The 27,503-nt window shown below is 46.1% G+C and overlaps 1 protein-coding gene across 1 annotated transcript; it reads right to left on the minus strand.

Annotated features, from left to right (window-relative positions):
• Positions 1-350: 350 nt before the first annotated feature.
• On the minus strand, positions 351-23,213 carry shprh (SNF2 histone linker PHD RING helicase). The gene is made up of 30 exons (XM_084482330.1): positions 23,088-23,213; positions 22,027-22,629; positions 21,465-21,594; positions 20,490-20,723; positions 19,817-19,895; positions 19,248-19,398; positions 18,855-18,957; positions 18,207-18,466; positions 17,225-17,905; positions 16,111-16,362; positions 15,646-15,724; positions 15,234-15,397; positions 14,716-14,972; positions 13,017-13,138; positions 11,799-11,887; positions 11,345-11,437; positions 11,109-11,216; positions 10,627-10,769; positions 7,851-8,024; positions 7,613-7,675; positions 7,261-7,486; positions 6,330-6,467; positions 5,180-5,281; positions 4,539-4,610; positions 3,652-3,840; positions 2,972-3,064; positions 2,802-2,888; positions 2,243-2,421; positions 1,816-1,896; positions 351-1,492 (listed from the first exon to the last, which is right to left on the minus strand). Exons 2-30 carry the CDS (start codon positions 22,618-22,620, stop codon positions 1,390-1,392), a joined length of 5,046 nt encoding a protein of 1,681 aa, XP_084338456.1. The 5' UTR covers positions 22,621-22,629; positions 23,088-23,213; the 3' UTR covers positions 351-1,389.
• Positions 23,214-27,503: the final 4,290 nt, after the last annotated feature.

Consider the following 27,503-nt stretch of genomic DNA (forward strand, 5'->3'; position numbering starts at 1 on the left):
CAGCCAGGCTTGTGTGTGTGTGTTTTGTTTGTTGTTTTATTTCGGGTCATTTCTTTTGTCCGGTTTACTGGTGCAGGAAGGACTGTCAGATACAGACACACGGACAGGGAGAACGGTACAATGAGTCAAGGGCAGTTCACTGACAGGAGGAGGCGTTTTGAAGGGTGAGAGACGTAGAGGGAGAGTCTACGGAGTGAATAACCAAATTTGAGTGGAAAAAATGTACATTTTCCTCACTTTTGTAAACTGATCGTCTTTGATGAAAGGACACAAACGATTTTCCATTCAATTAGCCATTATTACTTTATTATCATAAAACGCTGTTGATTGAATGTATTACAGGCCATGAGTGAAGGTTTTAATAAGGGATCCTTTTAATGATGGGCTTTATTACTATGGTCAAACTGTGCTCCCTCCGCCCATGGAAACAACACAACACCCCGACGGACACTTACTGCAATCACGCCTCAACAACTTCAACCCTCTTGTTTTTATGAGGATCGATTTATGAGATTCTCTTTTAAAGCGGCTGGATCTTCGGTTTTGTTTTGCAAATAGGACAAGCTGTCGGGAGGAGTTTTCCGACTTCGTATCCTAAGACGGCCGTCTGAACGGGATCTGGAAGAGACTCTTCCTTTCGATCTTTGTGTTTTATAGCTGTGCTTCCTTCCTTCCTTCCTTCCTAATTCTCTGTTTAAGTAGGGCATTGAATTATGACCGGAAATGTTCAAAATAAAACACATAACATCCAACACAAAATAATCCGGTTGGAACTGATTGCAAAAAAAACAGACAGATTTTTATTACTAAAATACATTCTACAATAACACAATTCACAATTCTTTCACAATTGTTCCCCAAAAATTTATAATTTGTTACATGAACAACATCAGATAGATCTGGAAAATAAATAGGCATTTTTACACTGCCCAGCCGCGGTTCGGTCGCGGCTTGGCACGCCCGGCAATTTCACCGTCTTATCTCAAGTCGCCTGTGTGAAACCGAGGGGGTAAAATCCCTGATCGTCACGGCGCCGGCTCTCTTGGTTCACTGGAGAAGACGGGGCTGCGAAAAAGGCGCGCATAAGACGGCATCTTTGGCAGTGTAACGACGTCTAATGACTGTTCTAAGCAGAAAGGTGGACCACTCATCCATCTCCGATGCGTCTGGAACACACACACACACACAAATGTGCAAATCCCGACGGCACTGCAGTAATGGCGCCATGTCTCGGAGGAGGTCTCTCGGAGTCTCTCTAGTCTTACTGCTTGTTACGGGGGAATGGCCATGTGGTGGGGATGGGGATGGTGGTGAGGGTGGGGGTGGTGGTGAGGGTGGGGGTGGGGGTTCGGCGGTGGGGGTGGGGGTGGGGGGTCCGGCCCCGGCGGTCTAGCCCAGCGGCTCGCCGTCCTCTGTGAAGAGGTCTGCGAGGTCGGCCACGGTCAACACCGCCGCCTCCGAGTGCTTCATGGCCGCCGCGGCCGCGCTGTGGCTGGACGAGACACAGGAGGAACACGCCGGAGTGAGACGGCTGCTTTATCGACGCGCTCTCCGTTTGTAACGCCACACGAGGACCTTCTGTGGCTACTCTCACGCGTTACAATAACACATTCAAAGGAAGATTACAGAAGATTGGTCTGGGCTACAAAAATATTTTCTAAATGATGCAGTGGTTTTGAAATTTGATTATATAGATAGCAATATTGTACCTTTTACCAAATGCGATATAAACAGATACGATTTCAACGTGGTTCTTGCCTCACTTGTGGGAGTGTTCACAGATATATGGTAGATCAGAAGATGAGCACTCCTCACCTTTTGTCAGCCGTCTTCATCATGGCCTGCATCCTCTCCTCGATCGTGGACTTGATGAGGAACCGGTGAACAAACGTGGGTCTGGTGCATAGAGAGATGAACGGGAATCAGAGGAAAAGGCTCACGTCAAACAACAAAGTGACTTGGTTACTAACAAACACCGTTAACCAGCGCTGAACATGTTCAACAAGGCCAGGGCGGTATCCCCTTACTGACCAGCAGTAATACAATTTAACATTATTTGTAGATTTATCAACTACGTGAACACCAGGCCCCTTTGATGTCACCCAGATTACAACAGGACAATTCAGTTGACTTCTGTGGGGCTCCTGATGAAGAACTTCAAAGAGTGGACGTGTTGATCCATGAAGGTCAGCTGAAGGTCAGCTGAATGGTGTTCGGGTGGCTGGAGGTCGCTGGAACCCACTTGGTCTGTCCGATGCGGTGGACGCGCCCGATGGCCTGCAGCTCGTGGGCGGGGTTGAGGATGGGCTCGACCAATAGGACGTGCGTGGCCTCGATGATGTTGAGGCCGTTGGAGCCCGTGTGCAGGGGGAGCAGCAGGATGTTGATCTTCTCCTTGTGCTTGAAGGAGCTCAGGTTCTCCTGGAGACCAGGTACACGTGGCGGGAGATTTTAGAGTCGGCTGGCGGTTAGTGTACACTTCTTTTTTTTTGCAATCGGCAAAAGAGTTCTGCCATTGGTTCTCGACGGACCAAGTTCATTTTAAGATAAACTATAACTTGCCGCATGGGTTAGATTTGCGAAATGCAAAAACATTTTATTGTTATTCAAAATAAGTTTATAGTTTGTAATCATTTTAATTTCATTTTAATGTTATATTACTAGAAAGAAATAATATAAATAATAAATAAATAATTTGAAGTTACTTTGCGTTCATTTAAACTGTGGGACCCAAATGTGTGGTAGGAAGTGAGCGTCTGTCGACCACAAGGCCTCGGGGGCTACAGAGGAACGTCACCCACCTGGAACTTGTGGATGCCGTTGATCTGGGAGAACTCCATGGTGTTGTCGAACAGGGCCTTGGAGATGATGTCCAGGACACACTGCCACTACGAGGACCAGAGGAGACAACATCAGCCCAGTCCTCCTGGGATTAGATCAGCTCATAGAAAGCACTTCACGCTATGGTTACCATGGAGAACACGAGGCATTTGGCCCCGGGGTCCGTCAGCTGGATCTTCTTGAGGGTCCTCACAACCGCTTCTACTTTGGTAGAATGGCTCCCCTAGAGAGAGAGAGAGACAAGTAGAGAGACATAGAGAGGTAGAGAGACAAAGAAAGAGAAAGAAAGAGAAAGAGAGTGAGAGCGAGGGAGAGAGAGAGCGATAAAGAGACAAAGACAGCGACAGAGAGAGACAGAGACATAGAGAGACAGAGACAGAGAGAGAGAGACTATTAACATTTAACAACTTCCAATTCAAGTTTTTGCAATATTTAGAAAAACAAGGTTTTTAAAGCTAGACAGATTCATTTGGTTTTAAAATAGATTAAAAAAGAACGACAAGCCCTGCATAATTAACATCCCACAGATACACAAACGTATGATTAATCCACGGGTCAGTTATTATTGAAAAAAAACAAAGATTCAAAACATTAAATCTCAAACCAGCAAAAAAAACTAAAACACAACACAACCCCAAAGGAATGTCCTCATTTCCAAGGAAGTCTTTCAAGCGACCCGCTCATGAAACCGTTTACAACTCGGGGGGACTCCTGCTCTACAGCCCAGCGGCCCTCGCTAACGAGTCCCGGGGGCCTCGTTAGTCCTGGGTCGGCCGGTGGGGGCCGTGGGGCTGTCTGTCCTTGGCTGACCTTGACGGGGATGTCCTGCTCGCGGCTGGACGCCTTGCAGGTGAACACGTAGGAGATCTCGGCGTGCGCCGTGGTCTGCCGGCAGATGGCGCACTTGATGGCGCGGCGGCGCGAGCCCACGCTGTACTGCTCCACGATGATGGAGATGCACTCGTTGCAGAAGCAGTGGCCGCACGTCAGCACCGCCCACTGGCCGCGCGCAGGGAGACGAAAACAAACGCGTCGGTACAGAAAGAGTTAACCAGTTACCAATAGTGGTTACTCTTAAGATGAGTTAAGATGAGATTTCTAGGAAAGAATAAGCATATGCAATATGGACACTTATGCCGCTTTTCCACCGACAGTATCAGCTCGACTCAACTCGCCTCGACTCCAGGCGCGTTTCCATCTAAAAAAGTACCTCTTCAATGTGGGCGCACAACCACGCCCGACACACACAACCACGCGCAGCCTAACTCTAGCCCCGGGAAAGGAGCTACACACACGGCGAAACGCTGATCAGTGTCCCCCTCGGGAGCGGGTCCGTGGACTCCAACCACACCGGACACAACTTAACTTTGAGTGATTATTCCCATTTAGAGCCGCTGGACAATCAGTTACCAGCAGCCTGTTTACGTCACACAAAAGTACCTACTCCACTCGCTTGGAACCTCGACGGAGGTAGTACTAAAAAAAAAGTACCCGGTACTAGGTACCAGGTACTTTTTTTGCCAATGGCAACGCAAAAAAGGCGTGGCGAGTCGAGTCGAGCTGGTACTGGCGGTGGAAAAGCGGCACTAGTTTCTTAGAGTACAGAACAACAACACCATTCTGAGATTCCAATTTTGTCCAGTTTCCCATACAATGGACACCCCCGGAGTGAATGTACGCACTACCCCCCCACTCACCTCCTGTCCCAGGGGACGGGCACAGATCGGACATGGTTCTGGGTTGAGACCCCCGGTCTCCTTGTCCTGGGACTGGAAGACGAGACATAATGAAACCAAGTGACGTTTATGGAGTAACTGTGCCAGAAAGAAACCCTTTGGGCGAGCAGTGCTGCATTATGGTATTTCATTGATCGTGGCTTTAATTTGTCCCCTTGATGCTCTGAAAAATGGGTGAATCTGAATCTTTACAAATTGTAAGACACCAAACACAGGGGGGACACATACAGCCAAACTGTCTGCTAGCAAAGGAGACTTATCTGTAAATTAATCTGGAGAATCTCTATGGAGCTCAATGTGATGCGTCTCTGATGTGCTTAAGGTAATACTAGCTGTGCCTCCAAAGTGTCCTGCATGTGGTGCAGGACACATTTTGTTCCTGCACCACATGCCGTCCACTGAGTTGTGGATGCATGTTGTTTCATCTTCATACACAGTCATCTCTTTTACCATGGAAAAATAATCCATGATACTGACGCTTGATATGAATCCAAGGGATTATCAATATTATGATTATGGCATAAAAAGTGACAGAAGTCAAAGACGCTGACACCGGGGTTGGAGGAAGTGTAGGCCTGTAGTCAGTGAGGGGCGGAGCACACCTTCTCCAGGTTGTTGAGGTAGAGGAGCTGGCCCAGCTTCTTGTGGAGCTGGGACTTGGCCAGCGCCTGGTCGTTCAGGAGCTTCACCCGGTTCGTCTCCACCTGAGACCAAAACCTCTTCTTAATACCATCGGGGATTCAGAAAATACATTTCATCTTATCGCATCCAAAAAAAAAAAAAAAAAAGGTACATTTCAGGAACTGTGGCATTGTGTCATCAGTGTCGTCCAGCTGATTCCCTCGTCCGGTTATTTCACGAACCCTACATATCTAACGTCCCCACAACGTAACGCTAATCCAACACAACACACAGAACCTCAATTAGCCAAGCAAAAAAAAACACTCAGCGCTACAGACGCATAAATTACACTCCAGAGAATGAAACCGTACATAAATAATTCACAACCTCCCTGGAGAGGAAGGGCAAGGTGACGTCCCAGACATCGGCTGTACGCAGTGAAAGCTTCAGCAGCATAAAGGACCGGCCAAATCCTTTTGTTCCTATTGGTGAAGGAGCACGCTGTTGTACTCCACGTTGTATGTGTTATTCTAGAACGCAAACCTAAAGACTACGACAGTGTGGTGACGCAAAGGCTTAAAAGGTCCTGAGACACTGCGTCACTGAGCCAGACCGGCTCTCTATAAGAGTAATAAATCATAGTCATAAGCCTGTTGGTGGGGGAAAAAAGTCATCAATTCATAGAAAATGGAGGAGAGAGAAATGAGTCTCCCTCTATTGTTCTCCCATATCTCTCAGTCTCTACCCTCAGTGCCTGTCTGTCTCGCAGTCTCTCTCTGTCTGTCTCAGGCTCTCCTCTCAGTGCCTGTCTGTCTCTTATTCTTGCCTCTCTCTTTCTCTTTCAGCGTCTCTCTCTCTGTCTCACAGTCTCTCTTTCAGTCCCTGTCAGTCTCTTGCTCTCTTTCTCTATCTCAAACTCTCTCTCTCTCTCTCTCTCCTCTCTCTCTCTTCTCTCTCTCTCTCTCTCTCCTCTCTCTCTCTCTCTCTCTCTCTCTCTCTCTCTCTCTCTCTCTCTCTCTCTCTCTCTCTCTCTCTCTCTCTCTCTCTCTCTCTCTCTCTCTCTCTCTCTCTCTCTCTCTCTCTCTCTCTCAGTCTCCCTCTCTCCTCTCTCTCTCTCTCTCTCTCTCTCACCTCGTGTGGTTCTATGATGTGGAGGACTTTGGGTTTGGGCTCCTCAGGGAGCCGCACGCGGAGCCGCTCCGTGGCCATGCCCAGCTCGTCGATGGCCGACACGTTGTTCCGCAGAACCATCCAGTACTCATGCAGAACCTGGAGACGGACGCACGGAGCAGACCACACGACAGATTCAGAAAAAAGATCTACTATAGATTCAGAAAGATCACACTATAGATTCAGAAATAGATCCACTATAGATTCAGAAAAAAGATCTACTATAGATTCAGAAATAGATCCACTATAGATTCAGAAAGATCACACTATAGATTCAGAAATAGATCCATGACAGATTCAGAAAAAAGATCTACTATAGATTCAGAAAGATCACACTATAGATTCAGAAATAGATCCACTATAGATTCAGAAAGGTCACACTATAGATTCAGAAATAGATCCACTATAGATTCAGAAAGGTCACACTATAGATTCAGAAAGGTCACACTATAGATTCAGAAATAGATCCATGACAGATTCAGAAAGGTCACACTATAGATTCAGAAATAGATCCACTATAGATTCAGAAAGGTCACACTATAGATTCAGAAATAGATCCACTATAGATTCAGAAAGGTCACACTATAGATTCAGAAATAGATCCATGACAGATTCAGAAAGGTCACACTATAGATTCAGAAATAGATCCACTATAGATTCAGAAAGGTCACACTATAGATTCAGAAATAGATCCACTATAGATTCAGAAAGGTCACACTATAGATTCAGAAATAGATCCATGACAGATTCAGAAAGGTCACACTATAGATTCAGAAATAGATCCACTATAGATTCAGAAATAGATCCACTATAGATTCAGACAGATCACACTATAGATTCAGAGAGAGTCTAGAGAAAGAGAGACGGAGGGTCAACGCGGAGGACTGCACACCTTGTACTCCTTCTTCCAGTTGTCAAACAGTTCCATGAAGGCGTTGCCCTCCTCCACCAGCAGGGGGTCCATGCGCTTGGCCTTGGCGAACGTGAGCAGTGCCTTCAGGGTGCGCTCCGTCTCGCTGGCGGCCCACAGGCCGCGGCTGGTGGTGGGGAGCCGGTCGTCCACCAGGCCCTCCTCGTCCTCGATCATCTCCTCGAAGATGGCCGTCTGACCTTTGACCCTGCCGGAGGGAAGGGGTGACGGGATCGGTCGTGAGTGATTCGGGATTGAACCAGTGGTTTTTTTATATTCATATGTTATATGTATATTGTTATATTTGACCGTTTGAGACTAATCTCCTTCTTACGTGTGAGAGAACAGCTTGGATTCGTAGTTTGTGAAGAGCTCGTCTGCTTTGCAGAACACACAACTGCAATAAGGAACAGAATGAATACAAAGTTACAATCAAACACCCTGAAAATCATCAAATGAAGTCTCACGACTATTCTAGTATTATTGTTTTTTTCAAGAGTTGATCTCAAGATTGGAAGATTATTCAATCATAAATCCTGAAGAAACAACCAATCCGGAACCAATCCTCGTACTTGTTGAGTGGCAGGCGAACGGGCCTCAGGTGACAAATGGTGGCCTCTTCTATGACCTCCTTGGAGGCGGGACCTTCCAGCCTCTTCACAGCCTCCTGCACCGTCTTCTGTGACCTCATCAGCTCGTCTGTCTGGGTGCAGAGGATCAGCTGCAGACCACGCCCGTCACGGAACCTACACGCACGAGAAAAACAATCTATGACCCACACTTCAGGGATGGTCCTCATTTATATAGCGCTTTTATCCAAAGCGCTTTACAGCGTTGACCGACTAGGCATGGCGAAAATTAAATGTATTCTTGATAGACCACCGAGCCTCATTAACCGGTTGAAACCGGTTAACCGATCAGATTAAAATGTGCTGTTTGAAATAACAGCCATTAATAATTTTTCAATTTTTCATAACTCGCCTGTTTGTACTTAATAAACCAATAAAAACATTTGGCGCGAGGTCACAGGGTTTATAGGGTTCGCGAGCGCACAACGTTTGCGAAAAGTAAAACATTTAGGCTACAGGCTAAAAACACTCGAGGTTAGAGGGCAGGCAGACGACAGCAAAAGAAGAGTTGTTCTGTCCGTTATCAGAAGACACACAGTGAGTTAGACCTGCCTTGGCCGGTGCGTCTCTTACACATTCTGAAGGGGCCTGTTATATCATGTTATATCATGTTACAGTCTATTAGGCAATATTCTGCATAAGATGGGCTTGGATTTGGAAATGACTACATTTCAGGATCTTCAATGGTAACAGATAAGGTAATGGTGATCATCATCTTGCTTTATTGTTATTAGCCCTACCGTCTCCTCCAAACTAAACCAGCGGCGTCTCTTCTGAGCTGTCCTTTTCTTAAATGAGTCGCGGCGATGTGTCAAATGAGCTCCTAATGCTGCCCTCTTCCGATTGGCCCCTGGTGAATCCCGCGCAGGGTCTCAACCAGGTCAGCTGTTTGAAATAACAGCCAGCCGCCTGCTTTTTCGTAACTCTGCTTATATCTCTCTCTCTCTCGCTCTCTCTCTCTTCTCTCTCCTCTCTCTCTCTCCTCTCTTCTCTCTTTCTCTCTCTCTCGCTCTCTCTCTGCCCCGCCCTTCCACTCACGTCACTTTTTTAAATCCCCTACAGCGCGGAACATGGAGTCCAAATGGCTCCATAGTTTGGTATTGGTTTGGGTACAAGGTGATAGCGTTGAAAACCCAGGACTGATCAGAGCGGACACGGGGACAGCACCCGGTCCGTCCCAGTGAGAGGCCGTGGCTCCAACATCGGTACGACCTGTGTTTGTATTGAAACACGAGGCGTGCTTACTGCACGGTGACCGTGTGTAGAGACACAATGGTCAATGGTCTGAGACGGCGCGGACCTGGTCGAGACCCTGCGCGGGATTCACCAGGGACCAATCGGAAGAGGGCAGCGTTAGGAGCTCATTTGACACATCGCCGCGACTCATTTAAGAAAAGGACAGCTCAGAAGAGACGCCGCTGGTTTAGTTTGGAGGAGACGGTGGTGCTAATAACAATAAAGCAAGATGATGATCACCATTACCTTATCTGTTACCATTGAAGATCCTGAAATGTAGTCATTTCCAAATCCAAGCCCATCTTATGAGGAATATTGCCTAATAGACTGTAACATGATATAACATGATATAACAGGCACCTTCAGAAAGTGTAAGAGACGCACCGGCCAAGGCAGGTCTAACTCACTGTGTGTCTTCTGATAACGGACAGAACAACTCTTCTTTTGCTGTCGTCTGCCTGCCCTCTAACCTCGAGTGTTTTTAGCCTGTAGCCTAAAAGTTTTACTTTTCGCAAACGTTGTGCGCTCGCGAACCCTATAAACCCTGTGACCTCGCGCCAAATGTTTTTATTGGTTTATTAAGTACAAACAGGCGAGTTATGAAAAATTGAGTGTGAGGGATCATTTGTTCACGTCACACAAAAAGATCTTGGTCCATAATAATTTAGAGATCATATTCTCCGCCGCTCGCATGCGGGAATAATTAAGACTTGAGGAGAAATTAAACAGTGTGCTAGAGACGCTGTGTCTGTCCAACCTCCAATAAGTCACCTCATCTCATCATCTTTTTGTGTGAAGTGAAACCAAGCCACACACTCCACAGTCCACACTGACCCCAAATTTTTTAATATATTTTTTAACCGACAAGATTGATTGGTTAAAGTTATTACGGTCAACCATCGGTCAAACGGTCATCGGTTAACATCCCTATGACTGACATTCACCCATTCATACACACATTCACACACCGACGGCGGAGTCAGCCATGCAAGGCGACAGCCAGCTCGTCAGGAGCAGTCAGGGTGAGGGCGTCTCGCTCAGGGACACCTCGACACTCAGCTAGGAGGAGCCGGGGATCGAACCGGCAACCTTGCGGTTACCAGCCGACCCGCTGTACCTCCTGAGCTAATGCCCCCCCCACTGTATGGGATGTATATACAGTGCGTAAAGTTGAGAGTCTCTCTCTCTCTCTCTCTCTCTCTCTCTCTCTCTCTCTCTCTCTCTCTCTCTCTCTCTCTCTCTCTCTCTCTCTCTCTCTCTCTCTCTCTCTCTCTCTCTCTCTCTCTCTCTCTCTCTCTCTCTCTCTCTCTCTACCTCTACCTCTACCTGTCTATATCTCTCTCTCTACCCATTTCTCTGTACCCATCTCTCTCTATAGATCCATATATAACTGTCTCTCTCTGTTCTCCCTCCCTCCTATCTGTCTATGATCCCGACTGTAAAGAAATACCAAACCAACAGTGAACAGAACGTCCGCCCTCACTTGTCGGCCATGGTGAACTTGTTGGGCTGCTGCTTGTAGCTGCTGGACAGCTCGTTGTGCACCCGGGACACCAGGTCCTCGTCTATGGAGCTCTGAATGGCCTTCTGGAGGACGTCCATCCACCACGGGGAGCGCAGGTTCACCTTCAAAATAAAAGACACGTCATTTGATGTTGAAACAAAAAACTAAAATGAAACTAAAATAAGCTCCTTGTTTTTTTCTTACTTCATAATGGATGTTAGCATTTTTTAACCAAAACAAAACTCATTCATTCTTGTAAAGGTTTACATTATTAACATACGGACACACATTTCATAGCGTTAGTAGAATAATAAGCTTTTAAAAAATAATATTTGTCAAACAGCCAGCCACTATTTTGAAATACAGCGAGAAAAAAAAAAGTCCCACACACACAATCTCACATCAATAACACTCCAATATAGACACAACGTTGGCATGTTGCAACGTAAAGAGGTTCCCACCTTGCGTTTGAGCTCGCTGACTTTCTGCAGCACAGGCCGGAGGGCTTGGTGCGCGTCCGACACCTCGGCGTTGTATTTGGTCATGTAGTGTTGCCGTAGATGCTCTGCCTGTACACATTTAGATGACAACAATCGATAAGAAACGACAACACCGCTGTGTGTCATTGATATCTGGAACAGGAATACACGTACCTGAAGTTACTTGATGAGTAAGGGAGTTCTAGGACTAAAATTACCTCTTCGCTCAGGCGCTCGTCTCTGAGCGTAGGAGGTATCCCAGCATGCTTTGCACTCAGCAGCTCCATCAGGTTGTGGGTGGCGTGGAGCCTCTGTGCGGTGAGAGACGTGAACAGACACAGGTCGTGTGTTTCTTACAGTCACGTCGTCCAGTGTTCATCCTCTTTTTGTTGTGTCGAGGAGTGTCATAGATAATTGATCATATAATAATAATATAATAAAGATAATATAATCATTTGAACGCAGAGAAAGACTAAAAGGTTATTGTAAAAACATTTTGGGACTAACAATGGTAACGGTAGCAGAACGCAGACATTTTTTTCCAAACTAATTTCTCTAACTTAAAGATCATTTAATTTGATATCAACAAAACAACAATCTAATCCAACCCTCGCAGGCCTTCATTGGAATAACCTTTGATATGTAAAACCAGGCGGCCCGGGGGGCAGGTACCTGCAAGGAGTCTGTTTTCAGCCGGTCTTTATGTTCCTCTGACGAACGCAACACTTCTCGGTACATCTCCACCGCCTCCAGAAACTCATCTGCACAAAGACACACACACAACCTCATTAGGGCCCCCCTCACCCACACGCAGCGCGGACACGAGAGGGGGGGATTTCAGACCAAACACCTCGGGGCCCCGAACAAGACCGCCATAGGGGCCACTTCAAACACTCCAGTTCAGACGTGGTGCGGGGGCTGAAAGGAGTGTGTGTGTTTTGTGTGTGAGAGGGGCTGGGGATGGGGTGTGAGATCATGGAGGCTGCTTTGTGTGTGTCTGTGTGCGTGCCTGTGTGTGTGTGAGAGAAGGGAGTTTCCATGGGAAAGCGTGGTTCAGGAGGACTGTCCTGAGCTGGCTTTGGGGTCGGCAGTGTGTACCACTGATAATGTGTGTGTACACCTCTGATGACGATGTGCCTGTCTACCTCTGATAATGTGTGTGTGTGTACCTCTAATGATGTGTGTGTGTACCGCTAATGATGTGTGTGTGTACCGCTAATGATGTGTGTGTGTACCGCTAATGATGTGTGTGTGTGTACCGCTAATGATGTGTGTGTGTGTGTGTGTGTGTGTGTACCGCTAATGATGTGTGTGTGTGTGTGTGTGTACCGCTAATGATGTGTGTGTGTACCTCTAATGATGTGTGTGTGTACCGCTAATGTGTGTGTGTGTGTGTGTGTGTGTGTGTGTGTGTGTGTGTGTGTGTGTGTGTGTGTGTGTGTGTGTACCTCTAATGATGTGTGTGTGTACCGCTAATGATGTGTGCGTGTGTGTATCTCTAATGATGTGTGTGTGTACCTCTAATGATGTGTGTGTGTGTGTGTGTGTACCTCTAATGATGTGTGTGTGTACCTCTAATGATGTGTGTGTGTGTGTGTGTACCTCTAATGATGTGTGTGTGTACCTCTAATGATGTGTGTGTGTACCTCTAATGATGTGTGTGAGTGTGTACCTCTAATGATGTGTGTGTGTGTGTGTGTGCCTCTAATGATGTGTGTACCTCTAATGATGTGTGTGTGTGTGTGTACCTCTAATGATGTGTGTGTGTACCTCTAATGATGTGTGTGTGTGTGTGTGTGTGTACCTCTAATGATGTGTGTGTGTGTGTGTACCTCTAATGATGTGTGTGTGTACCTCTAATGATGTGTGTGTGTGTGTGTGTGTGTGTACCTCTAATGATGTGAATGCCCGCCAGTCCGTTGAAAGCACACACCAACTGTCGGTGAGCCTCCTCACACTCCACTCCACACTTCTTCTGCAGGGACTTTAGGAGCTCCTCCATCGTCATGGTGCTGGACACACACACACACACACACACACACACACACACACACACACACACACACACACACACACACACACACACACACACACACACACACACACACACACACACACACACACACACACACACACGTACACACACAGCATTGCAATCAAGATGATGAAGTAGAACCCATGTCCCCTGGATGATTACCCAGGGCTCCAGGCAGCTAGCGTCCTGATACTCAGCTCATTAGCCAACGCAGCTGCCACACAACAACGCAACCGTTCTCTTTTCTTCTAGAAGCTTCATGGTCAGCATTTATTACCATGACAATAACATAGAATGGTCCTTTTGGTCCCATCAACGTTTGTCCTCATATGCAACATCCAACCCATCTGCATTTTAAATGGCTCTTCAAGGATGATTTTAAACTGTATGGTAGGGTCAATATATTTAAGCAATAGCTCACGACAGGCTGTGGTATGTTCTCATTATACCGGACGGCGACCCCCTTAACTGTGGTATAATGAGAACATTTCACTGACTGAAGTGATCTATTGCTTTTATAAAACGGTTACGTAAGTATGGCGAAATGAAAGCCATAGACACCCTCAATTTTGAAAAAGCGAGAAAGTCGGAAAAGCATTTTTTTTAACGAATACAAAAAAGTAGTCCCTCCTGGCTGCCTGCAAAGTGTACGGCGGTTGCTATGCAACACACTGTAGCGTCCTTCAGAGAGAAGGCTAGAGACGGTAGCTTGGTTCGCCGGCAATCTAGCCTACTATCGAGCAGTTCACGCACCGTGTGCCTATTGCTTTACAACATTTCCACCCTCTCCAGCAATCAACATGTTTTTAGGCTTTAGTGAACTATGCTACTGCTTTCATATATAAATAAACAACAGTTCAAGTTAGGCGTGGAGTGATACGGATCTCTGTAAACTGAATGGGCGTCATAGCTGTGTGTATACGCTCATTATACAACAGTTGGGAACCAATCAGATCGCTTGATTGAATCCACCCGTTCCATAATTATTTATAAATCTGCTTTTAATATTTACTGATACTTTCAGTAAATATTCACTTGTATCGATAAGTACTTATCGATACAAGTGAATCTGGGATCGAACCCAGTATTTTAAGTAAATCTAAATTTCTTCCTTCTCATCCTTAAGATAAACCCGTTGCTTCAGAAACACTACAGCCGTTTCTCAATACCAAGTACGCAGACTACGTTCTCGCGGACTTGGAAGTACGTACTTGGCAAGTCCGGACTTTCAAGTACATACTTCCGAGAACGCGAGTACGCACTCTGCAATTGGAACAGCAGCGGACTCGATGATGCATTCTGGGATATTTAACGGTCCCAAGTCCACACGAGTCACCTCCGATGCGTCCTCGGTAGAACGGCCTCATCGAGAACGCATCGAGAACACTTCCGGGTTTTACGACAGTACTCGCGTTCTCGCGTACTTGGAACAGTGCTTGGGCTACCACTGATGACGTTTACCGAGAACGCAAGTACACGAGAACGCACGAGAACGCGAATTGAGAAACGGCTTACGTGTCCCAGCCTGGTCTAGAGCCCCAGAGCACGCCGTACCTCTTCTGCAGGGGGAGGAACTCCCCGCGGACGGCCTGCGGGTGGCAGCAGGCCTGCCGCAGCCTCAGCAGCGGGTAGAGGATGGCGGTGACCGTGCGGCGGTCCAGGCTGCCCAGCTTCAGGCTCCAGTCGGAGATCTTGCGGAGCTGCGCCAGGGCGTCGTGGGAGCAGACGTCGTGCTGCCGGTGGTAGAAGTGGCCCTCCACGGGGGAGAAGCGCAGCCAGTGGACCTCGTCCGTCTGCGGCGGGATCTGGATCTGGCGGGTGGGGGGTCACGGCCACAGAGTTGAAGACCACCTGTCGCTCTCCAAACACTTTTCCTCGTCGTAAATCTTCACAATTTTCGTTTTTCATAATCATCAAAATTATAATAGATTTAAAAAACAGAAAGAACAATCTGCTTGGTAGCAGAGTTCCTTCGGATTAGTTCCAGTATTATATTATTATTATTATTATTATATGTAGTCCACTTTTTTTGCATACCTAAGACTAGTACAATTTGTTGACAACTGGCATACTTGGTCAATAACGTCCTTTTTTGCTGATCGCCACAGCAGTTGACCGATCACGCTGTACAGAGGCTCCGTGTTGCCGCGGCGATAGGGGCGGTACAACAGCTGGTCCCACCAGTGTTTCACCCAGTAGGGGTCGACACCGAGGAAAAGCACGAGGCCGTAGAGATCTTTATGCCAAAACAACAACAACAAAACGTTTAAAGGGTATCCAAACTTAAATATCAAACCACAGCAACACCCCCACCTAGGGTTGAATGCGGGTTACTGCGACTGTGCAAATGAGGTCCACACTTGGTAACATCACCAATGCTGTTGTTGGTTTGATGAGTCACATACTCACCGATAACTAATACTAGACCATTATTAAAGCAAGTGTCTCAAGGCTCTGGAGAGGTGTTTTATTTTCAGTACTTACCCTCTAAGCCTCTCTGGACTGGAGTTCCACTGACACACCAACGGTTGACAGACGCAAGACGCAGCGCCATTTCTGCTGCCTAGCGACATACAAGACGCGGCGGTTAGCACATCAGCATCGGAAAGGCGGCTGTGAGGAATAAGCTGTAGCACCAGGGAGCCAAAGCAACGGAAGAACCACGGCAGAAAAGACAATCACAGCAACTGCTTTCAATTTGCATTAGCATAACGGTTGTGAATCTGATGCCAGTAGAATAGAAAAGGATCGTTTCTGGCAGTTAAAAAATCGAAAAAGACTGAAAGAAGAAGTAATATTCACTGTATATGTATAATATTCACACTGTATAATATTCAATAGTGACATAGTAATAATATTTGTTGCTGAACAGCAGAAGGAAAATACAATCTCAAACAAAAGCACAAACTGAAACAGTGAAATAACTTCACCCCCCCCCACCCCCGTCACCTTGGCGGTGGTACATTCCACCGTCTGGGCCTCGTCCAGGCAGATCCGCCACCACTCCACGGCCACCAGGGGGCTGGGCACGGCCATGTAGCGCTTCTGGTTGCGGAAGCGCCGGCCGTCCTCGCTGTTGCTGTGCGGGATGTCCACGTAGTTGAGCTCCGAGCGCAGCACGTCGTAGGTGGTGATGACCACGTCCTGCTCCCCCAGCACGCGCGGCTGGATGAAGCCGTGCCGCTTCACGCCCTGGTACACCTGGGGCGACCGGAGGAGAGGACACGGGCACGGAGGGTGGAGGGTCAGACGTAACAACAAAGGTTCAAACAGGCGGCTGACCGATGGGAATAACACAACGACAAAAGACTTGGACAAAGAATCAATAAATGTAAATGTGTTATTTATACACTTGTGGCGCTGGACCCGTAATAATCTTAAGATTTAAATACGTGTAAAACTAGAAAATGCATTTCCTGCAGTAAATGCGGTGAGTGCTGGAGGGCAAAATGAGGTTGAAAATATGTTTTAGTAAAGCCACATAGTTTAAAACATAAAGAAATGTTAAATGGCTTAAATCAAGTGATGGAATATGAACAGAGTCTAAATGGAGTAAACTATTTAAACATGCACACCATTTAAAAAAAGTAAAAGGGTTGGAAACAAATAAAGTGAAGAGTTAAACAAACAGCTAAAGTGATAAAGTTTGAATACATTTGAGATAAACTATAGAATAGCTGAGCTGTTAAAGTTTAAAATTGTTGAATCAAGTCACTGTTACAGGTGTGTGTGCTGTGCGTGTGTTTGGATTTGTTAAATGTTTGAAGGAAGGTTACCCGTTAGTAACCTTGTGTCAGAGAATGACCCCATTGACTTCAATCGTAAAAAATTATATAAAAAAAAAAAAAGATTTTTTTTAAGAAGAATAGTTGCGCGCCGCATGCAGCACTCACCCAATAAAATCTAGAGATCTGGATGTTCAAAAGCATCATCATGTTTTAACCTCTAAAGGGCAGCCAACTCAAATAACAAGACGGACATGTGCATGCACCCTTTAAAAGAAACCAGACACCGAAACACAGACAACGGGCCTCAACCGCTTCTCAAGCGCCGCTCCTCTCACCAGCACGCGCAGCGAGGAGGAGCTGATGTGACGCCGGATCTCCTCCACCCACTGGTGGCAGATGGAGCTGGGGGAGATGATCAGCGTGGCGCCTGTGGGGACGGGCGTCATGGCGACCAGGCAGTGGGGGCAGTAGAAGGGCGTGGTCTCCCGGCTCTCCTCCTTGTAGTTGACGCACTGGGCGTGCTGCCACAGCTGGCAGTTCATGCACTGCACCCGCGCCTTGTAGTCCGCGAGGCCCAGCTCGCCGCAGATGCACTCGAAGCGGTAGGCGGGCGTGTTGAACGGCGCGAGGGACGCCCTGGTCGCAGGCGGCGGTGGCGGCGATGACGACGACGGCGGCGGCGACGACGGCGGCGGCGGCTCCACCCGAGGAACTGGGCTCGTGCGTTCTTCCCGCAGATCGCCCGTTTCTTCCTGGGTGGCCGTGTCGCTCCCGTCGCGGTGAGGCGACGTCACCCGTGTTTTATTCACTGCCACCGGAGAGGAGAGGAATTCCCGGGAGCTGTCCCCAAGCGGGCTGTCGTCCGATTGGTCGGCGTGCTCCGGCCCCGGCGCGGCGTCCTCAGACCACTGGCGCCCGGGGTCTTCCCCCGGGGACGCCGGCGAGACGTAGTCCACTTTCTCCCCCGCTCGCCGCTGGGAAGTTCTCCTGCGCGGGACCTTTTTGCTTGGGGGAGGCTGACATGGGAGAGAAAAGACACAGAAGAACACCGTTGAGCCAGGGCAGGGCAGTAGCCAGGGTGTCCACGTCCCCGCCGAAAGGTCCCGGGTTCCGTCCCCAACACACACACACACACACAAACAAAACCTGTAGGTGTACTTGAGCGAGAAGACGCCCTGACCACTAACTGCTCCTTTAATGATCCATCTGCGCTCACTGCAACTAGGAGGATAAAAGTGTCTACTACATTAATAAAAAGAGTAAATAAATAGCCACTAATAGGAAACAAACAAAAACTGGACCAAAACTGAGACTCACAGACTTTGCCGGCGCGGTGACCGTGGACTTCTTCTCCTTGTACTTCTTCCCCAGCCGGAAGGACCCGGCCAGGCCGCGACCCTTGACCCGGTCCACCAGGCCCTCGTCGATCAGCTTGGCCAGCGCGCGCCGGATGTGGTTGCGGTTCCTCAGGAGGTCGTAGCCGTAGGTGGAGCGGAGGTAGCTGAAGACGCCGTTGACCGACGCCCCCTTGCCAGAGCGCATTTCCTTGATGGCGGTGAGCAGCATGACACGCACGGCTAGACGGATAGAAGTCCGAGGTCAAAAGGTCAAATCAAGTGACTAATGGCCTGTATGCAAAATATTAGTTTGAGCACATGTCAAACGCCCACAGTGATGTAATGTCATTAGAGATCGTCGTTATCGTCCGTGCATTTTCATCTGCAGGACTGCATTCATAGGTTTGTCATTATACAAAGTTTCTATATATTTTATATTTGAACCCTTCAGCTGAAATCGCCCAGTACCCGGAGTCTACTACACTATCATGCCATCTATTTGAGGTCTAGTTTTTGTCTGATTTTAGCCTGGAGCCTTAGCTTATACCACTATATAGAACAATGGAAGTCATACACACAAAGAACAGCCATGGTTATGGTGATAAGATGGATTGATCCAGTTACTCACTGGGGTAGGAGATCCTGACTTTTGGTAGAGCTTCTGATTTGCAGTGGATGACTTCCTCCTTCTCCAGCTGTGGTGGAGGTACGAAGTAATTCACAGACTTCCCCTAATAAAACACATCAATATACATAAATGACATTAATTGATTAAGCATTTAAGAATAAGAACACAAATAGATTAATCAATTATTCATTCAAAATAAAAATAAAAGTAACCCCACCCCCCAAACAATATAATTTCAAGACTGAGTATACCCCAGTTTTGGCAGGACAACTTCTGCCTTTCGAGGAGTTTTTTGAGACCCAAACTGTTTTCAAGTGTGATTTCAAAAAGTGATTTGTGGGCAGCAGAGAAAGGTGAGTGTTGCTGGTGAGTATGATCCGGTGTCTCTCTCACCAGGGGGAGGGTGAGGGTGTCGGGCTCCAGGCCCTGCCGGCTGTGGCACAGGATCAGGGCCAGGACCTCCACGGTCTTCCCCAGGCCCATCTCGTCTGCCAGGACCCCCCCGGGCCACTGAGGCCCCGCCAGCGGGAACTCCCGCATCAGACTGAAGACAGAGAGACGGACCCGGTCACCAGAAGGTCAGGACGAGGGAGACTGTGATGGAGGACCCCATTTTGGTCCCAGGATTATTTGGGCACCTCTTATCAAAATTTCACAGACGCATTAAAAAAGACAATTCCATAACTTTTTTTAAACACTTTATTATTAAACACATATATTATTATTTTTTATGAAAATGTCTTGACATTCTAAACCATACTTTGCTTGAAACTTGAAACTTGAAAAAAATAAACAGATAATCCATTTCATCATAGCTAGTTTTAATCTAAATTATCACATCATGATACACATAACAATGCTCATCGCAAGTCCAGGTTGGACGCATATCGTGTGTTTGTTCCATAATTGTTCCATCATTTATTCCATAAATGATGTCGTTGAACAGATGATGTTGGACTCACCAGCCAGTGAAGGGGTTGTAGTACAATTTCTTCCCGCACAAAGAGACCACCTCACGCCAGAGAAAGTGTAGCGATGGGTCTGTGGAGAAAGTGTGAGATGAATCCAGATAATGAAAACCATTAGCACTTTTTAATTTGAAGTTTGACGATCTGATTGTTGGCCTTGTATAAATGGGTCTGTTGAGTGGCCTTGGATAACAGTATCTGCTAGCTCCTTAGTAGGGATGGGTCAGAATATTCGATTATTCGATTATTCGTTCCTGAGGGTCAAAGTCGATTTTTAACATTTGGACCGTTAACATTTTTTCCCATTCAAAGAAACAAGAATTAACGGACGGAACTAATGTTGGTTCTGTAGCACTATTATTAATTTTTATTATTAATCATGTACAGAAAAACAATATACACAATACACAAGCATAAATATTAATATATATGCATACAACACAAACACTGATCACTGTTAAAGTTAGTTTTTTTGCATTTAAGATATTGTGAAGTGATTTCTTGCCGATGATCCATGGCTGCCTTTGTGAATGTCGGCACACATCGAATAATCGATTATTCGTTCATACCACCCACTGATTATTCGACCATGAAAAATTTGAGTTATTCACATCCCTAGTCCTTAGGGGTTCTGTAACCGCGTACCTCCCGGCCTGCAGGCCCATACCTTTGGGGGAGTTGAGCCTGTATCGCTCCCTCCGCAGCATCCAGTTGACAGCCTGGCTCTGATAGGGTCTCAGCACGGGGATGAGGGCCGTGTGCTGGACATTGTGCGGGGGCTCCCGGTCCCCTCGCTGCTGCTCCTGGCGCTGGTGGAGGTGCCTGACGTAGTCGTAGAGCTCCTCCACGTTCTGACGCTCCAGGTCTGTGTCGCAGTCTACCTCCTCGGTGTCCACCGCCTCTGCAGAAAAAGAGAGAAAAACAGAGAGAGAATAAAAGAAAGGAAGAAAGAGAAAGGAAAGAAAGAGAGAAAGGAGAGAAAGAGAGAAAGAGAAAGGAAAGAAAGAGAGAAAGGAGAGAAAGAGAAAGAGAGAAAGAGAAAGGAAAGAAAGAGAGAAAGGAGAGAAAGAGAAAGAGAGAAAGAGAAAGGAAAGAAAGAGAGAAAGGAGAGAAAGAGAAAGAGAGAAAGAGAAAGGAAAGAAAGAGAGAAAGGAGAGAAAGAGAAAGGAAAGAAAGAGAGAAAGGAGAGAAAGAGAAAGAGAGAAAGAGAGTTAAAGGTCCCGTGACATGCCACCAGGTGTGGTGTGATTAGCCGTTACAAGCCGTTTTGGAATTCTGCCCCTTCATCATAAGGGGCAGAAAGTGAGCATGTCCACCTAGATGTGTGCTGGATAGATCAGTCTAGCAGCCTACCCAGTGGACCGTAGCAAACGTTGCTCATCTATCCGTCACACGTCTAGGTGGACACGCACACCTGTGAAGTCATAAGGGGCAGATTTCCAAAACGGCTTGTAGCGGCTAGTCACACCACACCTGGTGGCATGTCATGGGACCTTTAAGGGTGGGGGTGTTGTTGAACTGCATCCCCTTGAGCGTAAGCCAAACACTGCCCTGCTTATTGGCAAGAATAGTATAGCAATGATGCAGGAATGATGGAAATGGGGCCGTAAGGAACATTTGTCGGGTATTTGCGGTTTCTTACCTGGTATAATGAAGTCATAGAAATACTCCATTAGCTTCTGCATTAGCTGATTAGCCTTCTTTAGCCTAGAATTCCCCTCGCCCAGGAACTCTGGCTTGCTTATCCCCGCCTCCAGCAGGTATATCCCCACCTGCAGTGTCAAACAGTCAGTCAAGTGGCAAAGACAGAAATACTTAACACACAACAGAAATATAAACAGACAACTTGGTTGATAGTAGACACCCAGCCATCTTCTGAACACCTGTATAGACTTAACAGATGGTGTCCAAGGGATGTATAAACATACTTCTCTGGCCAGACGTCATTAACACCATACAACAGTAAAATCGAAGATGCTTCTATTCTATTTATTCTATAGTTTTATTATTTTATTACATGACACCGTTTTTTTCCATCATCAATACATATTTATGTTGTAAACTTCAAATCCCAATGTCTTCCCAAATCCTTTTCAATCTTTTGACAGATGACCAACGACCCCGATCTAAGTATCCAGTGTGTGACCTAGAATCCTGCTAACTGGACACCCAGCGTACCGGTTTGTATTCTGAGGTGACTGTACCTTGATGGCCTCTGCTTTGGTCTGGTGACAGAGCTGTACCAGCCCTCTCTTCTGCAGCCACTCCAGGTCCTCCAGCAGTACGCTACCAAGGGTGTGCTCTTGGGTACACACGATCTCCCCCTTCTGCTCCTCCTCTGGGGCTTTCCCCGGCTCCTCAGAGCTCTCCTCCTGACTCGAGTAACAGAGCAACACCTGCTGTCCCGTCCTACGCAGGGTGAAGGCTGCGCGCTCCCGGTCGGGATCGGGGACCACAGCAGGTTTGAGGCTGAACTCGCCTATCAGCGACTTCCAGACGGAAGCCAGCGTCGAAGTAGGAAGCACCGAGAGCGACAGAGAGGCCGACCGCAAAGCGACTGTGGCGTCCGAGGACGTCCCGGGGAGCTCCTCCTCTCCCCGCCCTCGTTCTGGGGCGGATCCACCGGGGGTAAGGAGTGAGCACAGGGGGGCTGGTGTCGCTGAGCAGCTTGGCATGGGGTCGTCCGCCTGGAGGACTTCACATTCCCTCTGGCGATCCTCAAGCATGTTCCAGTTTAGCTTCTTCTTGGCCTCGTCGTCCACCCTGACCGGGGGAGCGCGTTTCCTCCTGCTGCTCATTCTGAAATACTACAAGATAACAACGAGAACAACATGGAGGTCAGCTACTACAGATGTAGTGCGATCAGTTCAATCGTACAGGTTGCAAAAGTTAGAGAATATGGTGTATGGACGTTTTTTATAAGGTTTCAGTCTTCTGTGGGTTACAGCAATAGAGCGAAATATAAATGTCCATAATGGGGGCTATCCTGTGTTGACGCCCAGACTTTTTAGTGGTCCACTTTGGTCAGTGAATGACAGTTGATTTAACATTCAACAATTGCAAGCGCAATAACAACGTTAATGTATTCTCCTAGGCTATAACTCGTTAAGTGAAAACACATGTTATCCTAGAAGATAAAGTTGTTGTGATCAGCCCTGCAACAAATAACGCAACTATTATACAGATGTATTATGTACTTTAATCAGAGCAGTATGGGCTCAATGCGACCCGACCCTGGAACAAAACCACCACCGAAGCCCCGTACCTCTGTGCGTCTTCAACCACACACACGCGGAACAATAAGCCGCTCGTTTATAAGCAAATATTCAGTAATTCCTGCAGAAACTGCAGACCTGCAACATCCCACTCTGAGTGTTGTTGTACGCCATTTTTAAACAGCGGAAGTGACGTAGTTGTTCAGACGCGCAACTTTAAGATTCATGTGCCGAAGTCCCGCCCCTTCCGGTGGTCTCCATGGGACCTATGAGATCGTAAAATATGAATGGGTTTCAATGGAGAGAAAGTAATTATTTTCTGGTCCCAGTCTTTATATGCCCCGGATCACACATATATTCTTTGTGGATTTAAATTATAATTTTTCATGCAATTTTTCAAAACTTCACTATTTGTAAAGGGACCTATTGTACCTATTTAGCTTATTAATTTTTTTTTTAGAACATAACATAATTAGTCATAAGTATGCAGTGTCATAACTACAACTCTGACGTTTATAACAAACCAAACCGTTTGAAAATCGGTTGAAAATTGAGCAAGTTATGGTTATTTAAAAAGTACATGTACCACTACCAACAATGTTATGGGTGAGCGAGCTGACTGGGGCAAGATGGCCGCCAGTGCGGACGTTCGACTCCATTGGCCAGCAGCGCGGACGAGACATAATAGCTGTGTTCGAAATCGTTCCCTATCGCCATTTTGTAGTGCTGTTCGAATTCTCAGTGGTTAATTTCATTCACTATATAGTGGACAATAAAATACCCAAAATTTGAGTGAACATACGATGTTCCCTACATGTTACTCCCGTATACCACAATGCAATGCGGGCACATTTACTGACGTAAATGACGTTCAGAAATGTTCAGTGTAGTGTCCGAATTCTCGTTTGTTTGTTCCCTATATAGTTCACTATATCATAAACACTATATAGGGAATAGTGAGTGAGGGAATAGGGAACGATTTCGAACACAGCTCTAGTGTTCTATATATATCTATGGTTGAAATTACCACGTGGAATTTCCCACGTGAGAAATGACAACTCCTGTCAAAGAGGCGTGCCCTCTCCCAAACTATGCTTGTTGAAACTAGGAGAAGTGCACCTCTGTCCGACTTCACCAAACTTGTTCTGATGTTCTCAAGTCTCGTGCATGCATGCACTCAAATTGCCCTGCGCCAATGAGCAGTTTTCATAGGAATGAATGGGCACCATGTTTTAATCCGCTGTCCTTTTCTTTAGGTCCATGGGTGTACTAGATGCTCAGTGACACTGTTCTTTTGGCTCATTCAGGTATGAATGTTTTATCTGTTCTATGTAATATCTATCTGACCAAGTGCTAGAATTGGTCTGTAACCTTGCACATCTAATTATAATCATTATGTCAACATTTCATGAATACAAAAATAGGTAAATTGTCAAGTTGTCATGACAGAGACATCCTCTGGTAATGCCATCCTGGTTAATGTCAAGTTGTCATTATAAAGACATCCCAAAAAAAAATGATGTCAACTTGTCATGACCAAGACAACTTCTGGTAATGTCACTTTGATTAATGTCAACTTGTAATAACAACCGAATGACACTTAAAGGAGTGTAACAAAGCACATTTCATTACATGTACATTTTGCACATGTGGGTAATTATGTTCTTTTGCACAATAACTTAAAGGTACAGGAATAACGGCACTTTGCACTTTAGTCACGAATCGTGACTAAAGTGCAAAGTGCCGTTATTCCTGTAATATAATCGATAATAATCTCATCGTCTTCCGACGACGAGAACAAAGCTGCAGCAGACGTCGTTTGAGTCTGAAATGCGATACGTTCAATACAATAACGTTAAAAACATTTGAATAACATCAAACTAGCACACGTGAAACAAGGTGGATTTCATCGATAAGAGCAAATGTATATAGAACATAGCAGGTAGATGGAAGAGCGAGGTCTCTGATAGGTGGAGATCTAGATCAGCGGGGTTGCCTGAGGAGCTGTGCATCGTGGTGCATGGTGGGAGTTGTCTTCAATCCTCAGTCTACCTTTTCTCGGTCAAGAAAGCACCAAATTAGAAATTTATGTTACTATTCGACTACATACATGACCCACTTTCAATACAGATTCATGTCTCCACCGGTGAAATTCTCCTTTAATCAAAGTGACATTACCAGAAGTTCTTGGTCATGACAAGTTGACATTAAATTTGTTTGGGATGTCGTCATAATGACAACTTGACATTAACCAGGATGGCATTACCAGAGGATGTCTCTGTCATGACAACTTGACATAAACAGAAAATGCACCTCTTTTTGTATTCATGAAATGTTATTAAACTAAGGGAAATATAGAGATTTTGATCTACCTCTTTCTTTCTTGAACCTTGTATGTAAAGCATATGTAAAACATTGAAGTTGATTATGTGGACTAGGTCCATCTTTTCGTTTGTGCCAGGTTGTTTCAGTGATAGACTTTTTGTATGCATGAGAAGACGTCCTTTAATCAGGATGTAGGTGAATTTTAGGAGAGGTGAATGAAACCAGGGTGAAATGACATGTCTTTGTTTTATTGAAACCAAATACTGATTAACTGAGTCTATAGGTGAACAATTGTTGGGTTTAGGGAATACATAAGAAAGAAAGAAAGAAAGAAAGAAAGAAAGAATAACCTAAGAAAAATAGTTGAGCACTGCATACAGTACTCACCTAACGAACCCATTCCGAGTGATCGATGACGATGTTTTAAGCTCATGCATGTTTCCGCGCGTGAAAGACTTCATGCCTGTCTACGCTTCAAACTCATGCATGTGCAGAAAATGTGCATGTACAATCTTATGAGTGCAACAAAGGATAGGATGCAGTAACTAGGAGCAAGTTGTAATATTGCAGGAAATGACAGGATAAACGTTATGATTGCAATGTGCAATGTGGAGAAATATAGGAAAAGTTATGCCATAATATGTTGGCCTCAGAGTCCATTTGTCATTTATGTGCCTGACATCGCCAAGATGTGTCATTAATTGTATTCTGTGAGTGGTGTAGCTATTCAAATGATGTCCAGTTTTTACAGATGTGCACCTGTGTCTCTTGAGTGACAGTCAGGGGCTGAGGTTTTCAAAAGAGTCTCTGGAGATTCCAGTAAAAAGCAGTATGTGTGCATGTCTGCATCACAGCTCAATGGTGCCTTCTTGTGTCAAACAATTACATTACAATAAAGAGTGGTTCCATGAGCTCAACTCTGTTCAGGTCCATCTTTAATAATAGCTTACAGCTTGAGGAGTAGTATGCATGTCCTTAGCAGGGGCGTAGCTATGGGTGGTGCTTCCGGTGCAAAGCACCGGGGCCCACGAGGCCCCCGGGGCCCTAGAGAAAGTGTTTTTTGAGAACGTTTTTTGAAAGTGTGGAGAAGCGCTGTGCGTTCACGCAAGGAGAGTGAAACAACATTACAATGAGCTGTGCGAGGATGAGAGGCTCAGTGACCCTGAGAGCCACTTCAGGGTAAATTTTTTTAATGCCAGCCTTGACATTATTATCAATCAGCTACTGCAGAGATTCGTTGCTCTGCGTGAAACCACTGAACTTTTCCAGGCTATCCAACCCTCAGAAGTGTATGAGCATGCACAGCGCCTTGCTGACCACTACAACAGGGACATAAGCCCATGTTTCCCGAGCCAACTCCATGCCTTCAGAGCTTGTTTTAAGACTGATTTTGAAATAAAACATTGTGTCCATTGGCTATGTTTGCTTTTGATTAGGCCATCGTTGTGCTGTTAGGGAAATAGGGTTGCATGTTCAGCTGAATGGATTATTTGCGTAGGCTAGTGTGTCAGTGATGCATATAGTCACTGTCCGTGGTTCTAATAATGATTGTGTGTGCGTCCTTTTCCCTCTCTGCTAGGATTTGAATGTGTTGTGTGGTGTAGGGATGCTAAGTCACTGTCCATGGTTCTAATGATTGTGTGGCTTCATCGTGCACGTTACGTCACGTTCTCGTTTAGCAGGTCGGTGTACCAGCACAAAAGGCCACACTAAACTCAACAAGACAAATTTCTCTCATCAATATCAGCTACTGTAATACAACTCCTCTAAAGTCCTGCTTAATGCAAAACATTAGAAACTCACTGTAGTTTCATCTTTCTTTCTGATTCTAAAAAGGTGAAATTACGTTTTGAACAGGATTATGATCCCGAAGATGATACACAGTCACAAAGACAAAGACATACACACACACATACACACACGCACGTGCGCATACAAGCACACACACACACACACACACACACACACACACAAATAAAGACAGAGACAAATAAGACAAATAGACAAATAAAACAATGTTGTTACAAATTGTACAAGACTGATACCAGTCAACACCAAATATCATAGCATTCTTTTAAAAATTATTCACAGCATTATTTAATAATGTCTTTCAACTTAATTTTGTTCAATATTAAGAGATT

The sequence above is a fragment of the Micromesistius poutassou genome, assembly GCF_964030765.1.
Source record: "Micromesistius poutassou genome assembly, chromosome: 17".
Classification (NCBI taxonomy): Eukaryota; Metazoa; Chordata; class Actinopteri; order Gadiformes; family Gadidae; genus Micromesistius; species Micromesistius poutassou.